The 24,655-nt window shown below is 41.2% G+C and overlaps 1 protein-coding gene across 4 annotated transcripts in view; it reads left to right on the top strand.

The window, feature by feature from the left end:
* The window catches only part of MYO5A (myosin VA), a 223,667-nt gene that overhangs the window by 192,182 nt on the left and 6,830 nt on the right, over positions 1-24,655 (top strand). For 2 of the 4 annotated variants that reach the window (XM_030930343.1, XM_030930345.1), the window contains 9 exons: positions 916-990; positions 2,573-2,666; positions 8,922-9,068; positions 11,526-11,680; positions 15,409-15,498; positions 17,160-17,310; positions 20,397-20,679; positions 22,888-23,062; positions 24,541-24,621. In XM_030930343.1, coding sequence (XP_030786203.1) covers positions 916-990; positions 2,573-2,666; positions 8,922-9,068; positions 11,526-11,680; positions 15,409-15,498; positions 17,160-17,310; positions 20,397-20,679; positions 22,888-23,062; positions 24,541-24,621 — 1,251 coding nt within the window. The remainder of the gene's footprint in view (positions 1-915; positions 991-2,572; positions 2,667-8,921; positions 9,069-11,525; positions 11,681-15,408; positions 15,499-17,159; positions 17,311-20,396; positions 20,680-22,887; positions 23,063-24,540; positions 24,622-24,655) is intronic. The other 2 variants (XM_030930344.1, XM_030930346.1) reach the window with 1 other exon arrangement.

The raw sequence follows: 24,655 nt of genomic DNA, 5'->3' as shown, positions 1-24,655 counted from the left end.
AAGTTGGTCAGACATTTCCCTTGCAACCTTGTTTGCAATATGAATTTTCTTGGCAATTTTTCATAGCTAATACAAAAAATAGACTAAGCCCCTATATTCTAAGCTAATAGAGCCCAGTTAATGAATTTGAGTTTGGGGAAAACCCTTTGTAGGTCAGCTGCTTCTCCTGCCATTATTCTGACTACTAATTCAGAAGGATGGATTCAAACATAAGAACAGGAAATGATACACTTTTTCAAAATCATTGTTTTCTTAATCTTAATTGTGCATTTCTATAAGAAATACTTGAGCAGGATATTAAAGCCCAGCAGGAGACCTGGGCTTAGTGTTCTTGAAACTCTACCTTGCCCACCTACCTACCACCAACACAAAACACAAAAATGATTTTTCTACCTCATCTAGTGAACAGGCTTCACAGGCCTCCCCCATGCTGTCTTTCAGCGAAGGAAGATGCACAGCTTCCCACCAGCCTCTCCAACTTCACGAGCTAACATTGCTATTATTCTCACTTTTATTATATTTGCCTCCCCTATTCTTGCCACTGCTGCTGGCAGAAAAAAAAAAAAAAAAAATGAGTGCAGCAAATTGTGAGCATCATGCGTGGGGGAGGCTGGGAGTGAAAAGCCAGGAGGTTGGAGGAGGGAAATGACAGCCTTATCTGGGCCTGCTAAGTGATGGCATCCTGGCCACAGCCTCTTTCCTTTGATCACACAAGAAACATCTGTACATGTATAATTATAATAGTCTATACTAGAAAGATAAAAGGGTAATGGAAGGTGACAAATCAGAGCCTTTCGAGTATATATAGTTTCACTGTTTGTGTTTTAAAATATTTTAAAATTGATTTTGCTGAAAGATAGTATTCCCCTCAAAGACACAGACAAAAACAAATATCCATTGTGCCTGTTTTTTCAGTATTTTGAGGAATTATATGCAGATGAACCTAAGAAGTATCAATCATATCGGATTTCCCTTTACAAGCGGATGATTGTATGTAAAACCATAGTGCTTTTCCGCTGTCTTCCTTGCTACTTCTAGCTCTCTGTAACTGAAGAGCACACCGCTGCCTGCCCCCTCCCAGGAAGTCTCTTCACATTTTTCACAAAACCTGTTTCTCCCCACAGCTGTCTTTTAGCCAGTGGTGTCACCTCTATCAGTGTCCTGAGTCCGTTGTCACGTTTGGTTTGTTATTAACACTAGGCTTACAGTGTGATGGAAGCAAAATGTGATTTGAAAGATCACGTAAAATCCAAGAAGCACAACTTAACACTTTGAAGAGATAGCAACTATACCCTTGAATGGTTGGCCTAGTAGCTGAATCTACTCCTGTCTAAACTGGAAAATGAATATTTGTATTAGGAATGCCTTTCTTCTCCATAACCTGAATAAAAACCACACACATCGTTGCTGACTCATAGCCCTTCTAAGCTCTTTCTGAGCCTTCTATTGTCCACTTTCTTTTTGATTATTGAGTTTTTAACCATGCCTGTCATTTGAGCAAATTCTTAAATAGCCAATAATCATGGACTTTTTTTTAACCTTCCTCCTTAAGTGTACTGCTTTTGTTTCTCTTTTTGCATAAAGCATTCATAAATACCCCTTTCTTCTGTATAAGCAAAATTGTATCACCTGCAAGATTTTATAGATGCCTTATGCCACTTGCCACTTTGGTCCTAGCTAAGCAGACCACTCTTTATCCTGTTCTTTGTGATTATTTTTTTCAACTTAACTTTTAATTCCCAAAACTTCTGAACTCTTCTTAAGTTTCAAGGCTAATCTTAGAATCTCATAGGGTGGCTCTCATAGAGACAGTGCTTCACACATGGGGAGTGTCAGTTCCTACCTAAATTCTACCATTCTTCTCACAGACCTTTTTGTGCATTCATCAAAATTTATTTTTGCCTAGTCAGTCTTCCTTTAAAAAAAAAAAGCATTCTGGCTGGGCGCGGTGGCTCAAGCCTGTAATCCCAGCACTTTGGGAGGTCGAGACGGGCGGATCACGACGTCAGGAGATCGAGACCATCCTGGCTAACACGGTGAAACCCCGTCTCTACTAAAAAAATACAAAAAACTAGCCAGGCGAGGTGGCGGGCACCTGTAGTCCCAGCTACTCGGGAGGCTGAGGCAGGAGAATGGCGTAAACCCGGGAGGCGGAGCTTGCAGTGAGCTGAGATCCGGCCACTGCGCTCTAGCCTGGGCGACAGAGCGAGACTCCGTCTCAAAAAAATAAAAAATAAAAATAAAGCATTCTACTGGAATAACAATACATTTTACAAAGTATTCAGTTGATTTTCCCACATGGAGTCTACTGGAAAGACTCCGCGGTGAGCCTGCTGTCCATCACGCTGTAAAGGATTTTACTGCGTTGTATATTTTAACATATGGCTTTTATTATAGCTGCATTTCCCATGCCTGCCAGTTTTAGCCAGGTGGTGGCTCCACCAACGAGCTTTTCTGGAGCTTTTATGTAAAACTAACAATGTTGTTTCTGTGATATGTGTCTGTTTTCCCTTGATGCATTTTAGAAGGCCTGTTTCAATCTTTCTGATATATTTCTCTTTTTGATCTTTAGGATTTGATGGAACAACTTGAAAAACAGGATAAGACGGTCCGTAAACTGAAAAAGCAGTTGAAAGTATTTGCCAAAAAAATTGGTGAACTAGAAGGTATTTAAACATGTTTTTATGACAGTTGCTGAGTCTTGGTTTGGGTCTTGGCCTAAACTAGTCTTTAGGCTATGTAAGTGGCCTAATAGAGGTTTGCATGCAAATATTAGGGATAATAACAACATATGACTTTTGGCAAACCTAACCTCTGTCAAGTAGAATTTTACATTTTTAGATAAAGAAAAGTGTTCTTTTTCATGGTAGTAATAATTTACAGATTTTACTCTGTAAGCATCTAATGAATATCTTCCATATGCCAGACAATGTGCCTAGGCAGTATAGCATAGGGGTTAAGAACGTGGATTCTGGAGTCAAGCTTCTTGGGTTCAAATCCTAGCTCTTCTACTTATTAATCATATGATATTGGGCAAGTTTCTGAACCTCTGTATGCCTCTACTTTCCCATCTGTTAAATTAGAAAGATAATAGCATCTATCTGACATGATTTATAAGGATTGAATGAGCTATTAGGTTGGTCCAAAGGCAATTACTTTTAATGGCAGAAACCGCAAATGCCTTTGCATCAACCTAATAAGTATATTACACTTAGAAGAGTTACCGACACATAGTAAAAATGCTTCATGTGACTTAGTTATTAGTTACTATTATTATTCTTAGTATTAGGGATACTAAGATGAGTATGACAGAGTCTGTCCTCAAAGAACTTACAGTCTAATGGGGGAAAGAAAAGAGAAGTAAAAAAGAAAAATATGAATTATAATAAAGAAATAAGATTTTTTTGGCTGGGCGCGGTGGCTCAAGCCTGTAATCCCAGCACTTTGGGAGGCCGAGACCAGCGGATCACGAGGTCAGGAGATCGAGACCATCCTGGCTAACACGGTGAAACCCCGTCTCTACTAAAAAAATACAAAAAATTAGCTGGGCGAGATGGCGGGCGCCTGTAGTCCCAGCTACTCGGGAGGCTGAGGCAGGAGAATGGCGTAAACCCGGGAGGCGGAGCTTGCAGTGAGCTGAGATCCGGCCACTGCACTCCAGCCTGGGCGACAGAGTGAGACTCTGTCTCAAAAAAAAAAAAAAAAAAAAAGAAATAAGATTTTTAAAAACATCTCATGATTTCTATATGATGAAGATGAAAAAACTCCTTGAGAAATAACCAAATATCAGTTGTTATTATTTATATAGAAATGAATCTCATATTTTCTATTAGTGTGTTTATTTGTTAAGAGTTATAGGTACAGGGATCTAGCAGTGAACAAGACTAAAGCCAAACTCTTTTTTTTTTTTTTTTTTTGAGACAGAGTCTTTCTCTGTCGCTGAAACTGGAGTGCAGTGGTGCAATCTCGGCTCACTGCAACCTTTGCTTTCTGGGTTCAAGCAATTCTTCTGCCTCAGCCTCCTGAGTAGCTGGGATTACAGGTGCATGCCACCATGCCCAGCTAATTTTTGTATTTTTAGTAGAGACAGGATTTCACCATGTTGACCAGGCTGATCTCAAATTCCTGACCTCGTGATCCACCCACCTCAGCCTCCCAAAGTGCTGGGATTATAGGTGTGAGCCACTGCTCCCAGCCTAAAGCCAAATTTTAAGCTTATTTCAGTGTTCTCACTGCTTAAGGGATTTTGAGACACTTTTTGGAATTGCCTTCAAACCTGTGTGAAATGTTGATCATTTTCTCTCATTGTCATTCTGCATCTAATTCTTGCTTGGTTCAAACAGTGAAGATTCCCTATCACTGAGGATGTTCAAAAGAATCTATCATGATTAACTCTAAGTGTGTTTTTCATTCCTCCAACATACCAGGCCTTGTCATAATTGCTCCTTCTGTTTGGTCATCCTGCTTCTCCTGGTTAAGTCCTGCTCAGCCTTTGAGACCAGAGTCACATGTCACATCCTCAAGAGCAGCCTTTCCTGATTACCCAGACAGACGTTATGGTTCTGCTCTCTGTGTACCACAGTTTGGCTGACATCTTTTATGGTCTTCACTATGTCATATTTTTAGCAATTTTTCTGTTTGAATTACTGGCTTCCATAATAGACTCTGAGCTTCCTGAGCATAGGAAACATCTCTATTTCCCTTGGCTTTCACAGCACCTAGCATAGTGTCGACCTATCTCATAGTCATTCCATAAATGTTTGTTGAGTGAATGAGTAAGTTTCAGAAATATTTATAACATGGCAACATCGACATTTACTTTGTAAAGGATATTACTCTGTTGGATGTACAAATATTGAAATATTTGTTTAGAAATCAGAAAGATTATTTTATAGTCATACTTTATATATAATCCTTTAGCATTACGTGAGTTATGTATTACATTAAAATTTGAGCCTCCAAATCACACACTCTCACACAAGCTATAATGTCTATTAGCAGAACTTAAAAATCTTTATTCAGAGAACTTTTTGCACTTTGCACTAATTATATCATGAGATGATAATCAGACAGCAGAGTATTTGCTTGAAAAAAACAGATTTTAAGTGTATTAACATGTGAGATTCTTTTTTTGTTCAACTCCTAATGATTCCTTTGCCATACTTTAGTAAATTTTGATAAACAGAAAAGCCATTTATTATTTTACATAATTCTTATTAGTTTTCTTTGATATGTATATTTTTAATTGAAGAGATGGGTTAGACTATTTTAAGATATTACTAATCTTAAGCCATTGTCAATCAGAAATCAACCTCATCATTTAAACTATCCAGACAGTAGCATTTGAGAATAGCAATTCATAGATAAAACAAAAAAGACGTTATAATAGTTCTTAAGAAGAGTTACATTTTGAGTTAAGTGATACATATCTAGAGGATGAAATGAAATAGATTTATGTGACTTGGGCACTTGCTGAGTGCAGTGTCCCTGCTTCTACCCCAAATGAAGAGAATCAAGGTGACACTTTTCATCCTCGTATGTCCCTGTTACACAGAAAATACGGGCACCTTCTAATAACTAAACATCTTATACTTTTCTTTAAATGTATTGCAATACACTTAAATCCTTTTGGTTTAAAATAGCACAACTCTTGCCTCCTCCCACAAGCTACATTTAATTAAGGAGGCTTTTTAAAAAACCAACAGAGACTTTAAAAAAAATGTTAGCGTGTATAATTTTTTAGCAGAAACTATATAGCTAAATGGAGAGTGTTTCAAACTTTGATCTGCTTTGTGCTGTATTTTCATCCATCTTAATTTTCATAGAATCAAGAAATTAAGACCTGAAGGGATTCTAGAAATTAATTAGTTATTTCCTAAGAGGAAAAATCTAAGGCCTGTAAGTGACCCATGTTTGCAGCAGGTGAAATGGCAGGACTAGAAAACACACCTAAGAGCCACTGATTTCTCTCCTTTGTGTCAAATTTTCCCACAGAAATTTTCTACTTATTAGGAATTTATCTGATTGTCTCAAACTTGAGATGAAGATCTTCCTGGTGCCAAAGTAAAGTAAATTTTTTTAAAACTTTCCAATTTTCTTTCCTTTTTGAGGACAAAATAGTTCCCTCAAGTTTATAAAGAATATAGAAAATGAAACTAGAGTCTTGGTTCAGGCCTTCCTAGAAGAATTGATCATTGGGCTCCTCAGTCCCTTTGGGCTGCTATAACAAAGTGCTTGAGACTGGGTGATTTATAAAGAACAGAAATTTATTTCTCAGAGTTCTGAAGGATCAAGGCACTGGCAAGTTCAGAGTGTCTGGTTTCTGCTTCCAAGACAGCAGGTGCCTTGTTGCTGGATCCTCCGAAGGGGACGAACGCTGTGTTCTTACATGGCAGAAGGCAGAAGGGCAAAGGGCTTAGCTAGTTGCCTATTTAATTATTTATTTATTTTGGAGGCGGAGTTTTGCTTTCGTCACCCAGGCTGGAGTGCAGTGGTGTGATCTCGGCTCACTGCAACCTCTGCCTCCCAGGTTCAAGCGATTCTCCTGCCTTAGCCTCCCAAGTAGCTGGGATTACAGGCATGTACCACCATGCCCGGCTAACTTTTTTTAATTTTTAGTAGAGATGGGGTTTCTCCATGTTGGTTAGGGTGGTCTTGAACTCCTGAACTCAGGTGATCTGCCCACCTTAGTCTCCCAAAGTCCTGGGATTATAGGCGTGAGTCACTGTGCCTGGGCAACATTTTATTTTAATTAGTGGATAATACTGCTAAACCAATCAAGGTTACATTGAACTGACATCTATATTTCATTTGTGAGCTTTGCAAAGACTTAAGTCCCTAGGGAGAATTCAGAGGCAGAGAGAAAATTTTTAATGAGAGTATGTTAAATTTTATCTGACATTTTTATACAGCACCAAAAATATCCTGGTTAGAGATTTTGCAAAAGGAAGGTGAAGCTTCCTTTTAAAACATGACTTTCTTAGTAAAAGTATTCATCGTATTTCACAAATTCTGAGGTGCACAGTGTTTCCCATTTTAACATCTCCGAAATTGGGGTGTATCTTACAATTGTTGATGGATTATAGTTTAGTTGGCAATTTTTTTTAGTGTTACATAAAATACTGTATTTCATAACTGATAGCATCAAAGATTTGATAAATCAGTAGGTTTAAAATATGCTCTTTGGGTTACATGGAGTCCAAATATGTGCATTTATTGATAAGCCTGGTGTGTTGAACTTGTTTTCTCCCAGTTTCCCCTTTTGGAATTGTACGTGCAGCTTAAAGTTACTAGTGGCATAGATGGCAGGGGTTTTATTATTTTGTTTTTTACACGCAGGTGCAGGTTTATGATCTGTAGAGGCCACCGTGTGCTGCTTCAGAGGTCCTTGTGGTATTATGTTTAAACAGACACCAGAAATTATGTAAAACCAAATAGCTTGAGTCTCTTCTTCTCTTGTATGGAAGAATACACTTTAGAGTTAGTCTCGTGGCTTTCATACTGGATCATGCATATGAAAAACTAGATTATGGGAGATGGCCATAGCCCTGATCTGTCCAATCACAATCTGACCACTCTTTAGATATCATAGTGTTGCTGGATGGTGGTGACTTCACCTAAACCAGATTTTCAGCGCTGATAGTCCCAGTGTGTGCTGCTGCAGCTTGAGGTGGACGGTGTGTCACCAGGCTCCGTGCCATATAAGCAAGAGCACTGGAAGGTACTGATGTTCTCTGTGATAACCTCTTCCTGCGGGACTGGCTTCTCAGAACTAACCCAGGAAATTACCCAGAGTGGCACAAGAAGCACTACTGACACCTCGTGGAGTCAGCAATATTAAACTTTCTAATGTTTTTGCATCTGATCTGCATTTTGTTTGAGAGCTATCTCAGAACTCAAACTTAATCTGCCCTTAAACAAATCTCTTAACCGCTCTCCCTCCCTGTAGATAAAAGGATAAAAAACCTGGTTACTAGCGAGTATCTCCACAGCGGCTGTGATAACTCATATGTCCCTTTACTTTTCGTTGGATTTCCCACTCAAGTCTCAATTTTGAGATGAAATTGGAGACCTTTTTTTTTGAACCTTTAGCATAATTCTTCTCTAGCTGCTGCCCTTGACAATAGTGACTATCTTTAACATCTGAAAGCATTGTAAGCCAGTGGTTATACTTCATTGATTGCAACTTCATAAGTAGAATTTTTACCATTCTATTAAAAAGAAATAAAAGATAATAACATTTAGGAAATCATACTACATAGAGATAGTTTATCTGTTCATGATTTCTCTGGGAATGAGGGTGGCAGGAGAAAATTAGGTCTTTGCCATATGAGTCCTTTGTGAAAAATAATACATTTTGGACCAAGTGGTATGAAGAAACACTCTTCTACCAGCTATCTGTATGTGTTTTGAACTGATTGTAATAATACATTTAAAGTAAATATTCTTTTGCTTTTAATGACTAAAGTCATTGAGCCAAGAGCAAGGGGGAATTGTTTCTGCTCCTTCTGCCCCTTTGTAGGATATTGATTGTTCCTCTTATGAATTAAAGTCAAAATATGTTTAACCATTTCTGATTAGTATCAATTAATTAACAAATCTGTTAAACCACTTACCTTTTGGACATTTAATCTTATTAAAAAGTAAACCTTATTACATAAAAAAGGTTTTGGATCATATAAGGTTATTTGATGTTAATTTACAGTTAGGCAGGTGTGGCTTTCAGAGTAAGATTACCATATAATTTTGCCATCTGTTCACCCAATTTTAATGAAAAAAATTATTTTAAGAGGAGGCAACTAAGTGGCAAATATGGCAAGTTTCAGTTGTTGTAGAATGCATTCAAAATTATACGAACTTGGAGACCGCTCATGTTTTTTATATGGAAAACATTTTCTCCTCCTTTCTTACTTCTCATAAAGTGGGCCAGATGGAGAACATATCCCCAGGACAGATCATTGATGAACCCATCCGACCAGTCAACATTCCCAGAAAAGAAAAGGATTTCCAAGGAATGCTGGAATACAAGAAGGAGGATGAGCAAAAACTTGTTAAGAACCTGATTCTGGGCAAGTATTTTCTGCATTGGATAAAAGTTCCTCTGGCACATGGGTCAATGGTGGGAAAAACGAGTCGCTAATTTTTGAGATATTCAGCATAGGTTTCATTAGACATCATCATGTACCATGTATTCTAGTGTTGCAGTAGTGTTCTGACCACACCAAGCACTTTCAGTCCAACTGCAGGGACACATGCCTCAGACCCACCTACAAGGATTGCTCAAGATCAGGTCTTCTCAGCCCTGGCTGCACATTAGAATCACCTGGAAGCTTTGAACCATACTGATGTATCTCTCCCTCTTGCCTAGTTAAATCAAAATCTCTATAGAGATGAACCTGGCAATGTCTAGTACTTAAAAAAAAAAAAAGAAGAAGAAGAAGAAGGAAGGAGGGAAGGAAGGAGAGAGGGAAGGACGGAAGGAAGGAAGGACGGAAGGAAGGAAGGAAGGATGGAAGGAAGGAAGGAGGGAGGGAAGGACGGAAGGAAGGAAGGACGGACGGAAGGAAGGAAGGATGGAAGGAAGGAAAACAAACCCCTCAAGGTCAGCCTCGGGAACATAGCAAGACCGCATCTCTCCAAAGACAAAGAAAAAAATTACCCAGGTGTTGGTGCATGCCTGTAGTCCTAGCTACTCAAGAGGCTAAGGTGGGAGGATCATGTAAGCCTAGGAGTTCAAGACTACAGTGAGCTGTGACTATACCACTGCACTCCATCCTGGGCTACACAGCAAGAGTCTGTCTCAAAAATAAAAATAAAAAGCTTAAGAGATTCTCAAGTGTAACCACAGTTGAGCACAACTGCTCTAAGCCATTTAGGTTCCTGAATTTCAGTTTTTCCTTACTCCCCTAGAAAGGTTTGCAACTAAATAGGTCAAGGACAGCAGTGTAATAATAAGGAAGAAAGAAAAAAAGGAAAAGATTCTAACAAAGGAAGGAATGGACAGAACAAATGAGGTGGGAGTGCAAAAAGCCTTTCAGAATAGCACACTGCCTTTAAGATTGGGTCTGAGCCCACCAGCTTTGCAAGAAGACTTTTTAGAGGGTGGTGGTAAATGATTAGAGTGCACACACCGTAAGTTGTGAAGTGAAAATCTAAAAACCTCTCCTTTCAGCCTTTGCACAGCATTCCTCCCGCCAGGTGCCAAGGTGACAGCAATGGGGTTGGCACTTATACCTGATTGAATGTTCCTGGCATTAAACTTAGTACTATATATAGTTGCACAGGTGCTTAAGTTTCAACATGAATTTCATTTAGCAAAAATGTTAAGGAGCCACTGGTTTTTAAGCACAGAATTAACAGATTTATCAGTTCAGCCATGTTTAATGAACTCTTATGTGCCAAGCATTTTCTAGGTAATGAGCAAAGTGAAATACCCAGTTTACAGAGTTTACATTCCAGTGGAGAAATAAAGAAAACAAAATAAACAATTATATGATGGAATAAAAAGAATAAAGAGTGAAGGCAGGTGTACTGGTTTGTGTAAAATTGTCAGGAAACACTCTTTGGTAAGGTGATCTTTGGACAGACACCAAAGGAAGTAAGCGAACAAGTCATGCTAATATCTGAGGAAAGAACATTCAAGGCAGAAAAACAGTAAGCATGTAGGCCCTGGGCGGGGAGCATACCTGGCATGTTTAACCAACAGCAAGGAGACCCATTTGACTGGAGCAGAGTGAGCTGGAGTGGGGAAGGGGAATAGGGCCAGATCCCATGAACTATGGTGAGGATTTTGACTTTTATAAATGCATGACATGAGAAGCTGCTTGGAGGATTCTCAGAACAAGAGTGACATGATCTGACCAACATTTTCTGAAAGAATGGCTCTGATTGTTGTATGGAAAATGCACTACTGGGGAACGAGAGATGAATTAGGGAGGCCAGTTAGGGAGCTATTGCAGCAGCCCAGCAGGAGATGATGGTAGCCTCCATGGGACATCTGTAGCTGGTAGAAGCAGTGAGAAGTAGCTGGATTTTGGACGTATTTTGTAGATAGAGCCAACAGGGTTTGTTGATGGATTGGATATGTGGTACAAGAAAAGAAAGGAGTCAAAAATGAGGATGAGGTTTGTAATCTAGGGTACTGGAAGACTGGAGCTGCCATTTACTTACTAAGATGGGGACAACTTCCAAAAAAGTAGGTTCCTTAGGGAAGCAAGAGTTTGGTTTGGGAGAGGCTTAGTTTCATGTGCCTGAGTAGAGTTGTCAAGAAGGCGGTTGATAGTGAGACTGGAGTTCAAGGGAAAAGTCAGCGCAGGAGATAACAGTTTGAGAGTTGTCATTATATAGACATGCCCCACACTCCAGAATTTTTCTACTTAAAGAGCCATTAAAATACAGCTTTTTATATTACCTACTTACCTTGAATGATTGAACTCTTACATGACAACTGCGCTTTTATATCTCACAATGCATGCCTTGTGAAAATTTTCCATGTTATATAAAATTATTATTTTTTCTTTTTTTAGAACTGAAGCCACGTGGTGTAGCAGTCAATTTAATTCCAGGATTACCAGCATATATCCTGTTTATGTGTGTTCGACATGCTGACTACCTGAATGATGATCAGAAAGTAAGGTCGTTGCTAACATCAACAATTAACAGCATCAAAAAAGTATTGAAGGTCAGTTCCTGTTCAACAAAATTCTCATCATGAATTGTTAATGATGACAGAATCTGCAGATTGCTTTTCCTTCCTTAGAATTTAGCTAAGTTGCTTGTGACTAACTTTCCAATTTTTATTTACTTACTTATCTATTTTGAGACAGGGTTTTGCTATGTCACCTAGGCTGAAGTACAGTAGTACAATCTCAGCTCAACTGCAGCCCCAGTGCAATCCCAGGATCAAGCGATCCTCTCAGCTCAGCCTCCCAAGTATCTGAGACCACAGTTGTACGCCACCACGCCCAGCTAATTTTTTATGTTTTGTAGAGACAGGGTCTCACTGTGTTGCCCAGGCTGGTCTCCAATTCCTAGGCTCAAGTGATCCTCCCCCTTCAACTTCCCAAAGTACTGAGATTACAGGCGTGAGCCACTGCACCCCGCCACTTTTCAGTCTTGAGTGAAAACTTCCACTGGAGGAAATGCTCTTCCTTGAATATGTCCATCTGCCTTCTTTCAAAACAGGGCTCAAGTTGAACAGTAATCAAAATCAACTTGACATAACTGCATTTAATTGTGCAGTAAACTAAGTTTATTCATGGACAGATATAGTTTGAGGTTTTACTTAGAACTAAAAAATATTTAGTAGAGTTCATATATACAGGGAATGTGATGCTGAAATTAAAATAGATGTTAAATAAGTTTAAGATATGGCTCATTCATATAAAAAGATGTCTGATAAAACATTACAATTTTTCTTCCAACTTTTTCTCCACCTCACCCCATAATTTTCCCTGTTGCCTAAAATGCCTGGTTCCATGTGGGAAGCAACACACAGATGCTAATCAGAAAGGAAAGACTTGGAAAAGACAGCAAAAATTATATAACTGAGCAGAAAGCCTACACAACTCAGTAGTCACTGAGTCACCTTGCATAATCCCCCTCTTGACTCCAGAGAAACAGTGAGCACAGCCTTAGTTTTAACTCAGTGTTGCTGTGAGGAGCTAAGATCATGTGTTCCAGGTACTTTGCTTTCGGATTATCAAACTTAATGAGAGCTTTTAGGGTAAAGGTAAGTGGATAGTCAGCGTGCCAGTGGACTCTTTCAAATCTAAGACTTCTTTTATGAACTTAAAAAAAAATTAGGTAAAACATACATAACATAAAATTTGCCATATTCACCATTTTTAAGTGTACAGTTATGTGGCATTAAATGTGTTCACACTGTTGTACAGCCATCACCACCATCCATCTCCAGAGCTTTTTCATTCTCCCCAACTGAAACACAGTACCCATTAAATGCTAACTCCCCGTTCCTCCCTCCGTCAGCCCTGGGGAGCAAACTTTTGATAAATGCTGGTTCTCTCTTGGTCCCTATTGTGCAGATACTTTCTGTAGTTAACATTCTACAGTGGTTACTAACGCATGGAGTTTCTGAAGATTTAACAGTTAAAAATTGATGAATGTCTTCCCAACATAACTCATTTTATTTTGAGTGTGTTGATGCAATATTGTACTTAGATAAACTACAAGTTTTGCTACTTCTTAGGCCAACTCCTAGAGAGAGAAAAAACTAAATCATAAAGTTTTCTTTCTCTCATCATAATTGCAAGAAGATGCTTATCTGGTTTGACTATTGTACCAAATTCTGTAAAGATTAAAAACGAGTGGGCACTAGAACATAACACTCTTTAATAGCACTCTTTAATACCATTTAAAATTAATGTGCATTTGTCTCACATCCCAGTTTTGAATTGTATATTTGTGTTGCATACCTGTTTCAACTTTGGCAACAGAGTGAGTCTGTCTCCAAAAAAAAAAAAAGGGGGGTTAGCAAAGGCTGGAGCCCACTAATGAAAACAGATGCTGGATTATTTCTAGAATGAAGTCTTCTCCTTAGGTTTTAATCACCTTTATCTGGTAACTGTTTAGTATAGGTGCCGTTACATCCAGCTGGGACTATTCTGAGGATCTCTGCAGTTTGACTTGTGTAGACTTCAGTGAAGACAGTCTAGATTGGTGCTTTAGTGACGCTCTCCCATAGCCTGACAGTGACCAGCACATTTTCCCAATCTGCATTCATTGCCTTTGTCAGCTTAGCCCAGAGCCTCCGCTAGGAACAGTTGTAATCCAGATTTTTGGAAGAGGCAGAGTTATTTTTAGTCAAATCTGCACTTAAACTATAGGATGATTTTCTGTGTTTGGGGATGTAATAAGATTGTATTTACTGGCAGTAAATAATTTATTATTTTACTTATTTTATTCACAGTCCTCTGACATTGGAAGACTACATAGCTAGGTCTTTTGGATATTTACTTAGTGGTAAAGTCAGGACCTGAGTGCAGTAATTCTGTCTCTGTTGAAAAGACTTAGTTAGGTTTGATATCCTCTAGGATTTTTTTTCTTAAAAGTCTTTTTAGGGGAGTATTCTACAAAATTCAAGAGTGCTTTGTACTTTCTTAAAAAGGTGATTTTATTTATGTAAAAAAAAAAGATGAGAAACCCATCTTTCCCCATGATATATCCTGTGCACTTTTACTGCATAAAGCCGCTACCAAGAAACCAAAGGCAGATACTCTCATACAGATTCTAAGAACCTGGGTTTTGTTGTGATATGGTAGTAGAGTTACTGGAATATATTGATTTCCTGCAAAAAAAAATGAGCTTCTAAGACCATTTAATGCTAGGCACCTGTCCTAGGTAAACTATTCTGGTTTTCCTTTGCAAGGTTTTCTGAGAAAAAGTGTAGGCAAACATTGATATTTCTGTGACTTCCCATATACAAACTGGGATTAGTTCATCCAAATGGTTTAGTTGACAAATGCATGGTCCTTCCAAGTATGTCTGCCATGCAGCTCCTGGGAAGTATTCCCAGACCTGACAGCTTTTTCAGGCACAATGAGTCTCTCTTCTTCCTGCCACGGTGGCCCAGTCCTGGTGAAGAGCCAACCAGCTTTCCCCTGACTGTACTGCTCAGCGCAGGACTTCCTCCATCTCATCTCTGGATTCACAGCTCAGAAATTTTGTCTTACCCTTGACAAGATTTTTAATCTGTCTGGGTTTAAGTGCTTCAAATTCTCTATCACAATATTAGTTATTCCTCTTTCTGCTTTTAGTTCTGATTCCCATCATTAACCCCAAGGCGGACATGAGTTTGGATCAGTGGTGGCTGGGTGAATTTTTTTTTTTTTTTTTTGAGATAGAGTCTTGTTCTGTCTCTAGGCTGGAGTGCAGTGGCACAATCCTGGCGCACTGCAATCTCCGCCTCCTGGACTTAAGTGATACTTCTACCTCAGCTTCCCAAGTAGCTGGGATTACAGGCATGTGCCACCACGCCCAGCTAATTTTTGTATTTTTGGTAGAGATGGGGTTTCGCCATGTTGGCCAGGCTGGTCTCGAACTCCTGACCTCAGGTGATCCACCCACCTCAGCCTTCCAAAGTGCTGGGATTACAGGTGTGCGCCACCGTGCCCGGCTGGGTGAATTTTTTTCTGCTTAAAGAAACAGCTAAATTCACATCAGTTTAATTTTCTATGCCAAAAAAGTGAATAGTAAGCAAAGCAACAACTAATGAACCTGGTGGCTGACATTCTGCTAGCAATGACATAAGACTTTACAACTGTAATGTGATCTATTTTTATAATTGTTTATAATGGTAACTGAAAGAAATGGGTCTTTTGGTATCTGTTCAATTTTTTTTAGGTTATTTCCCTAAGGAAAAGGCAAATTTAGAATTATTCTCTCTTTCAGAAAAGAGGTGATGATTTTGAAACCGTCTCCTTCTGGCTCTCTAACACATGCCGATTTTTGCACTGCTTGAAGCAGTACAGTGGAGAAGAGGTGAGAAAACCTTGATTACAAAATCAGCATGCTATACTTTCTCTGACCTTTTTAAGGAAAAATTTAAAAGCACAAAATGTTTAACCATTTCTTTATTTAGAAACCCAAATTTAGAGGTGGCTTGGAAGTTCATTGCTTTGTTCGATGTTCACTATCTATGAAACAGTGATTTGGAGAATGATAGTTTCTTCTTCACATTATGAGAAAGCATAGAGAAAAATAAAATGAGCATTGGTCAGTGTATAGTTACCAGAAGTGAAACTTTTTGTCAGTATGTTTTAGTGGGCATTTCAAGAGCTAGTATCAGAATAGTGAACTATTTAAAGAAACTAATCAGTTTTGGCTTGCCACAATACCTTAAAAGGTGGTCAAAGATCATGTCTTTCAATTTGTCCAAAAAAATCTCTATTGTTTTTGTTTGTAGGGATGTGTTCATTAGTTGTTTGATAGACTTCAAATATTTCAAAACTATGTAGAATGTTAATAATGACCATTAAGGGCTGCTTAGTATGTGTCAGACAGCACTTATTATACATGGTGTTATTTATGATCATTAATTCTTACAGCATCTCTGTGAGGTAGGAATTATAGCCCACTTTTACAGATGAGGAAGCCAAGGCTCACTGGGGCTCATTGATTTGCCCAAGTCCTCTTGGCCACAAGGAGCAGAGCTGGGATCCTGGATCTGGCACCGTTGAGGGCCCATGACCCTGACCAACTGCCCTCCATGCCTCCCATCCCTTTGCCAGGAGGGCAGCGGAGAAGGTGCCCAGCAGCATTTCCCGAGCACCCCAAGACCCAGGCCTGTCCTGGCAGATGATGGGAAACACAGAGATGAGCAAGGCCCGGTCCCTGAGAAGACGGGGCCAACAGACCAGAATCCCCCTGAGGGGTTGTTGACTGCATCCTGTCAGTCCCCACTTTTGGACCAGTCATTAAGTAGGTGGTAAGGAGGCAGATGCTTGGCTGTGTGGAGAATCCTCAAAGTAAGCACTTGCCTTTATCAGGTAGCGTCAGGCAAGCAACGTGTTAAACTGCAAAGTGACTGGAAAAAGGGCCGCCCATTCAGTTCCATTTTAACAGATACCACCAAAGATTCCCTTCTAACCTCTGACTGAAAACCATGGTGTGGGTACCACGAAATAGAGTAAAGGGAACTTTTTGTATGTATTCACCAGTCTCTGTAGAAATTGGTCTATTTCAAGATTATATATGTCCTTTGGGTGTAGTTTTTAAGAACAGGACTTTAATGAACTGAAGTTAAGAGATTAGCACTCTAGATAATTTAGTGTTTGACAGTAAGCCTGCTGTTTCAGAAGTGAAACACGTTTTTATTTTATTTTATTTTATTTTATTTTATTTTATTTTATTTTTTTAGTTAAGTTCCTCCAACTTGTTTCATTGATATTGCTGTTGGGAAGACTTAAATGCTAGGTTGCCAAGTTTAGGTATTATTGAAAAGCTAGTAAGAAGTGGAGGGGGGTATGATGGAAGCGAACAAACACACATCAGCATTTCAGAATGTCAGTCCTGGCATTTTAGTGGGGAAGCTCCTTGGACAGAGCAGAAAAGAGCATGAAGATGCTGATCAAATCGGAGATAGTTAAACTGAAGAGACAGGTTACTTCACGTGTTTCATTAACTTTGCATTATGACTCTAGGGCTTTATGAAGCACAACACATCTCGCCAGAATGAACACTGCCTCACCAATTTTGACCTGGCTGAGTATCGGCAGGTGCTGAGTGACCTGGCCATTCAGATCTACCAGCAGCTCGTGCGGGTGTTAGAGAACATCCTTCAGCCAATGATTGGTAAGGCCAGGGCCCCACTGGGCATTGCAGCCTGCCTATCATTCGTGCCCATCAATAAGTAGCCTCCAGTGGCACATGTTTCAGGGCAGCTATTCATTTGGGGAGCATAAAGTAGTAAGATACAGGGCTAAAATAGGGCTAAAATTAGCTGAGGAATCCCAGAAACCCAGCCATAGTTAACTGGGATGCATCAAAATCACTACTTCCACAAGACTGAAACAGTAGTTTCTGGTTTCCTTCCCTGATATTTAATGTTTAAATTCAGTTTAATGCATTGAATTTTAAAAAATTGTTTTAAGTTACTAAACACTGTTATCTTCTGGCAAATTATCAGCAGCATCTCTTTTTTTTTTAAGATGGAGTCTGGCTCTGTCACCCAGGCTGGAGTGCAGTGGCATGATCTCAGCTCACTGCAAGCTCTGCCTCCCGGGTTCACGCCATTCTCCTGCCTCAGCCTCCCGAGTAGCCGGGACTACAGGCACCCGCCACCACGCCTGGCTATTTTTTTGCATTTTTAGTAGAGACAGGGTTTCACTGTGTTAGCCAGGATGGTCTCGATCTCCTGACCTTGTGAGCCACCCACCTCAGCCTCCCAAAGTGCTGGGATTACAGATGTGAGCCACTGCGCCCAGCCCATCAGCAGGCTCTTAAGGCTACTTCCAGCTACACTTTCTTTCCCCATCCATGCATTTTCCATGTTTCCACAACTTCTTCATTTCCCTTCTGTGGGCTCATAGTGTTTCCTTTGCTTTCATAGGCCACAGTTAATTAGCTATTTGAGACATCAAAAGCTGAGGAAGCCATGGGAGATGGCAATGTTTTCTTCAGATGTCCCTTAAAAAGTCAGTAAAGCACCCTAGGTCAGCGAAAATATAGGAGGTAACACAGATACCAAGAAGGTCAGCTTCAGCCAATTTTTCTATTGCTTTGCCTGTTTCTATTGGCTGAATAAGAAGTTCACCTCGACCAGGTACGGTGGCTCAAGCCTGTAATCCCAGCACTTTGGGAGGCCGAGACGGGCGGATCACGACGTCAGGAGATCGAGACTATCCTGTCTAACACGGTGAAACCCCGTCTCTACTAAAAAATACAAAAAACTAGCCGGGCGAGGTGGCGGGTGCCTGTAGTCCCAGCTACTCAGGATGCTGAGGCAGGAGAATGGCATAAACCCGGGAGGCGGAGCTTGCAGTGAGCTGAGATCCTGCCACTGCACTCCAGCCTGGGCAACAGAGCAAGACTCCGTCTCAAAAAAAAAAATAAAAGTTCACCTCAAAGAAGCCCCAATCTAAATCCCTACTCCTATCTCCCAGTCATTTAACAGCAACAACAAACGTGCCAGTTCTAGGGAATCTATGTTTAGCACAATTAAATAGCAAGATGAACCAGACGTGGCCTTTGCTCTCAAGGGACTCACAGGGAGTGGACCCCTCAGAAACATCCTAGGGGAAGCATAAGCCAAATGCTAAGAGAGCACAACAGGGAAGCAGCCAGGCCACAGATGAGAAGACGAATCCTGGGAGACGGAGGTCAGCCCAAGGGCCCACTGCTATTGTGGGAAGCCCAGAATAAGGAAGGGCGCAGCTCTCCAGCCCCATACCACTCCCCTCTACCATGTCTTCTCCAAGATGATTGTCAGTGCCCTGCCTTTCTTACTGTTTTTGCCTCTGAGGCTCAGATAACATGGAGAATGCTTATCTTAACCCTAACTGCTACCAACCACTCTCAAAAGCCCACCCAAGACATACACACTTGTGCTATCACAAGGCTACTGCTTCTTACTCTTCTTATTTTAGAAAAGACACCGTTAAGTTTACTTAAATTCATAGTAAAGTTTTACATTTAAGAATTATTCCTTCAGTAAAGTTTAAAATCCAGAAGCCCTTTTGTAGTGAAGTTCCTTTTCCCTGTATTTTGGCACCCAGATCATTTTCCTTCCTTCTTTTCTTCCTTCCTTCCTTCCTTCCTTCCTTCCTTCCTTCCTTCCTTCCTTCCTTCCTTCCTTCCTTCCTTCCTTCCTTCCTTCCCTCCCTCCCTCCTTCGTGCCTTCCTTCCTTCCCTCCCTCCCTCCCTCCTTCGTGCCTTCCTTCCTTCCCTCCCTCCCTCCTCCTTCGTGCCTTCCTTCCTTCCCTCCCTCCCTCCCTCCTTCGTGCCTTCCTTCCTTCCCTCCCTCCCTCCCTCCTTCGTGCTTCCTTCCTTCCCTCCCTCCCTCCCTCCTTCGTGCCTTCCTTCCTTCCCTCCCTCCTCCCTCCTTCTGCCTTCCTTCCTTCCCTCCCTCCCCTCCCTCCTCTGCCTTCCTCCCTCCCTCCCTCCCTCCTTCCTGCCTTCCCTCCCTCCCTCCCTCCCTCCTTCCTGCCTTCCTCCCTCCCTCCCTCCCTCCTTCCTGCCTTCCCTCCCTCCCTCCCTCCCTCCTTCCTGCCTTCCCTCCCTCCCTACCTCCTTCCTGCCTTCCCTCCCTCCCTCCCTCCCTCCTTCCTGCCTTCCCTCCCTCCCTCCCTCCCCTCCTTCCTGCCTTCCCTCCCTCCCTCCCTCCTTCCTGCCTTCCCTCCTCCCTCCCTCCCTCCCTCCTTCCTGCCTTCCCTCCCTCCCTCCCTCCTTCCTGCCTTCCCTCCCTCCCTCCCTCCCTCCCTCCTTCCTGCCTTCCCTCCCTCCCTCCCTCCCTCCCTCCTTCCTGCCTTCCTTCCTTCCTTTTTTTTTTTTTGAGATGGAGTCTTGCTCTGTCACCCAGACTGGAGCCCAGAGGTGCGATCTCAGTTCACTGCACGCTTTGCCTCCCAGGTTCAAGTGATTGTCCTTCCTCAGCCTCCTGAGTAACTGGGATTACAGGCATACGCTACCACATCTGGCTAATTTTTGTATTTTTAGTAGATATGAGGTTTCCTTATCATGGCCAGGCTGGTCTTGAACTCCTGGCCTCCAGTGATCCACCCACCTCAGCGGCCTCCCAAAGTGCTGGGATTACAGGCGTGAGCCACTGCGCCCAGCTAATTTTCCTAAGTTGAATGTGTGTGTGTTTGTGCACATGGATGTGTGCACATGAAAGGTTTCCTTCCACATCTTCTCCTCTAACAATTGAAATACTCCTGCAGTCTCAGGCATGCTGGAACATGAAACGATTCAGGGCGTGTCCGGGGTGAAGCCCACAGGGTTGAGAAAGCGAACCTCCAGTATCGCCGATGAGGGCACCTACACACTGGACTCCATCCTCCGGCAGCTCAACTCCTTCCACTCAGTTATGTGTCAGCACGGCATGGACCCTGAATTGATCAAGCAGGTGGTCAAGCAGATGTTCTACATAGTGGGGGCCATCACCCTGAACAACCTACTCCTGCGGAAGGACATGTGCTCCTGGAGTAAAGGCATGCAGATCAGGTGAGCAAACACCAACACCTGCGACAGTCTCGTTTTGCTGCCCAGCTGGCCTGCCAGGGTTGTGGAGAGCTGATGGCTTGTTTTCAGTCCCTGCATCTCATGTCTGATGCCATGCGGCCAAGCGGCAAGGGAGAAACTGGCACGGAGCCACTTTCCCTTGCCTGGCTGGATTTCTCCACATCTCATTATTATTATTATTATTATTATTACTTTTTTTTTTTTTTTTTTTTTTGAGACGGAGTCTAGCTCTGTCGCCCAGGCTGGAGTGCAGTGGCGCGATCTCGGCTCACTGCAAGCTCCGCCTCCCGGGTTTACGCCATTCTCCTGCCTCAGCCTCCGGCGTAGCTGGGACTACAGGCGCCCGCCATCTCGCCCGGCTAGTTTTTTTTTTTTTTTTTTTTTTTTTGTATTTTTTAGTAGAGACGGGGGTTTCACCGTGCAGACCAGGATAGTCTCGATCTCCTGACCTCGTGATCCACCCGTCTCGGCCTCCCAAAGTGCTGGGATTACAGGCTTGAGCCACCGCGCCCGGCCCACATCTCATTATTGCTCCCTGTTTGTACCCTGCCAAAGGGTTCTTCACATTCTTGATAGGAAACCCTACTCCACTGTGAAGCTTTCTTATTTGGGGGAGTGAAGAGATGATGCAAACATACACAAAGATGAGATAGCTGCTTCCTCTCCTTATGTGTGTGTTTTAATTATACAATAAGAAATTATTAAATTATAATAATGAATATTTCTAATGTTTGATTGCTTTTAGAAATATATTTTTGGAAAAATACCTTTTTGTACCTATGACAACAAGAACAGGTCTAATAGATGTTTTTCTTTTACTAATTCTTACAATATCCCCCCCTCTATATTTTAAGAAAAGCTACACTTAATTTTATGCCCACTACTCAGCATAACCTCATTATTGTAACATAATTTTTTTTACAAATTTTTTATTTTTTATTTTTTTGAGATGGAGTTTCGCTCTTTGTTGCCCAGGCTGGAGTACAATGGCATGATCTTGGCTCACTGTACCCTCTGCCTCCCGGGTTCAAGCAATTCTCCTGCCTCAGTCTCCCAAGTAACTGGGATTACAGGCATGTGCCACCACGCCCGGCTAATTTTTGTATTTTTAGTAGAAACGGGATTTCACCATGTTGGTCAGGATGGTCTCGAACTCCTGACCTCAGGTGATCCACCTGCCTCGGCCTCCCAAAATGCTGGGATTACAGGTGTGAGCCACCATGCCGGGACACACATTTTTATTTTAAAACAGCTAGAATATTCACCAAGAGGAGGGAAAAATGATTTCTCCTATGAAAGTCTTAGTGGTTACTCAATCTCAGGAACTCTTAGCATTCTTTTCAAATTTTCCATCCTGACTCACACTGAATTGTAGTGAATTTTAAGACAATAATGCTTTCCTCTCAGATAGTGGAACGTATTTCTCTGCATGGAAATGTGGAGCCGCCTGTGGCAATATTATGCTGGCCCCTATTTGCCTGGGTGCTAAGTGCTGATTGTGTGTCCATTGACCTCAGTCTTCAGACCGCTGCCACTTGGTTGGCTGCTTCGTGAAACCTCAGTGTCTTTGTAGTTTGTCTCTGTCCCCATTTGGAGTCCTTGTCTCTTCCAGTGGCCCTCCCTTGCCTCTCTCTCCCTTCATCCTGGAGCTTTCTCAGGCCACCATCTTCATCTCCTAGGCTCTTCCCTTAAGGCTTGAGCACGGGTATATGTGGGGCTTCTGGTTATTCAGTTATCTGATTTGAAGTTTGTTTTAAGAGAGAGTACTTCAAGGATTATTAAGTCTCACCCTGCAACAGTAACCCAGCTCTGAAATTGTAAGAGAAGCCACAAAGTGTTTTCTGGCCGGCCCACCAATAAAGACAGAGTTACATTATGTATTCTATTTTGTTTATTAGCAAGTCTAATAACTTTTGCCATAATGTCTTCACTTCCATCTTCCATTAAAGAGAATTACATTATCTTGTCATTTAATCTTATATAATGATTATAATCTTCATGACTATAATAAATTTTTAAGCACAGCTGATGAGATTTAAGAAAATTGAACAAAAATACTGCCTGTCATTTTAACATAAATCCTGACAAGGCCACACAAAAAAAAAATTAAGACATTTTTGACAACATTCAGCAAATTTGCATTCTCTGTATCTCTTTCTCTTTTTTTTTTTTTTTTTTTTTTTTGCATAGGTACAATGTCAGTCAACTTGAAGAATGGCTGCGTGACAAGAATCTGATGAACAGTGGGGCTAAAGAAACCCTGGAACCTCTCATTCAGGCTGCTCAACTTTTGCAAGTGAAAAAGAAAACAGATGATGATGCAGAAGCCATTTGTTCTATGTGCAATGCTTTAACTACTGCCCAGGTAGAGCAACTTTCCCTGTTATGAAATAATTTAACATTCATCAAAGATGATCTTTAGGGAAGTAAAGAAGTCTCCTACTTATTGCTTGTATTTCTGAGCTGACTTCATCTGTGTCCAAGAAGATATATACCTGTGCCGATCTTAAAGCAAGGAGATTTTGCCAGAAATTAATACATTTCAGTGCTAATTATAGTTAAATATATTTTATATTCAGCCAATATTTATTGAGTGCTGACAGTGTTCTATATAACATTGAAGGCGCTGGGATGCACCCAAAGGCAAAACAAAGCCTCTGCTCTCATGGAGTGTACAGTCTAGGCAGCTTATATTCCATAAAATGGCTTTCTATATTATTTGATAATTGAGTGGATTATCAAATAATGACTTTGTTTTTAGAGACAGATAATTCTTGTTACTTCAATTCAACAGATGACTAATTGAGCCTCCATCTCAAGGCACCATATTTATTGCTGGGGAAGATGCTTCAATAAATAAGGAAAAATTCCTGCCTTCTAGGAGCTTACAGTTTAGTAGGGCAGACAGAGTCGTATCCAACTACCGTAGAGGTTCTAGCAAATTCTATAGTAAGATGTCTAAAGGAAGTGCTGAGGGGAGATAACTGTATTCAGGGAAGGTCCTATTAGTCTGGGCATTGAATTTAAGGAATTAAGAGAATGAGAAGGGCATTTGAGGATGATAGTGACAGCATGAAGCAAGGCACAGGCAAGAACATGCCCAATTTTCTTTTTGCCCAGTTATTTTCTGTGTTAAGTCTTAGACTTTCTTAATGTTCATCATATGTCCTATAACATATGAAATTTTCAGTTTTGCCCAATACAATAAAAAAGTTCAAGACCAGCCTGACCAACATGGTGAAACCCTGTGTCTACTAAAAATACAAAAATTAGCTAGGCATGGTGGCAGGTACCTGTTATCCCAGCTACTCAGGAGGCTGAGGCAGGAGAATCGCTGGAACCTGGGAGACGGAGGTTGCAGTGAGCCAAGATCGCGCCACTGCACTCCAGCCTGGGCGACAGAAAAAATCAGTAGGCTGGGCATGGTGGCTCACACCTGTAATCCCAGCACTTTAGGAGGCCAAGGCAGGCAGATCACCTGAGGTCAGGAGTTCAAGACCAGCCTGGCCACCCTTGGTTAACAGTTGCCACTTTGGGAGACTGGAAGGATGGGAGTGCGGACATTTATTTTTCATGTTTTATTTTCTTGTGCTGTTTGAATATTCTTCTAAATGTACCCGGCTTCTTACAATATTACACAAACATTACATTGATATATTCTCCTGTAAAAATTCAAATAACAAAGGTAAATGTGCAGACCAGCTCCTCCTTCCTTCTGGTCCCAGCCCACCACTGAGTAGAACTAAAATCTGTATGCACAGATCCTTTTAATTTTCCAGATTATAGGCACCCAGTGTGTATTTGATAATATGCCAAAAACTTTGATAATTTCATCTCTCACAGATTGTGAAAGTGTTGAATTTGTATACTCCTGTTAATGAGTTTGAAGAAAGAGTCTCTGTGTCATTCATTCGTACTATACAGGTAAGAGCTCCCATCTTCTTTGATTCACCAACAC

Source organism: Rhinopithecus roxellana, chromosome 5, assembly GCF_007565055.1.
Source record: "Rhinopithecus roxellana isolate Shanxi Qingling chromosome 5, ASM756505v1, whole genome shotgun sequence".
Classification (NCBI taxonomy): Eukaryota; Metazoa; Chordata; class Mammalia; order Primates; family Cercopithecidae; genus Rhinopithecus; species Rhinopithecus roxellana.
The sequence above is the reverse complement of the archived record's forward strand: the minus strand, read 5'-3'. Positions and strand labels throughout refer to the sequence as shown.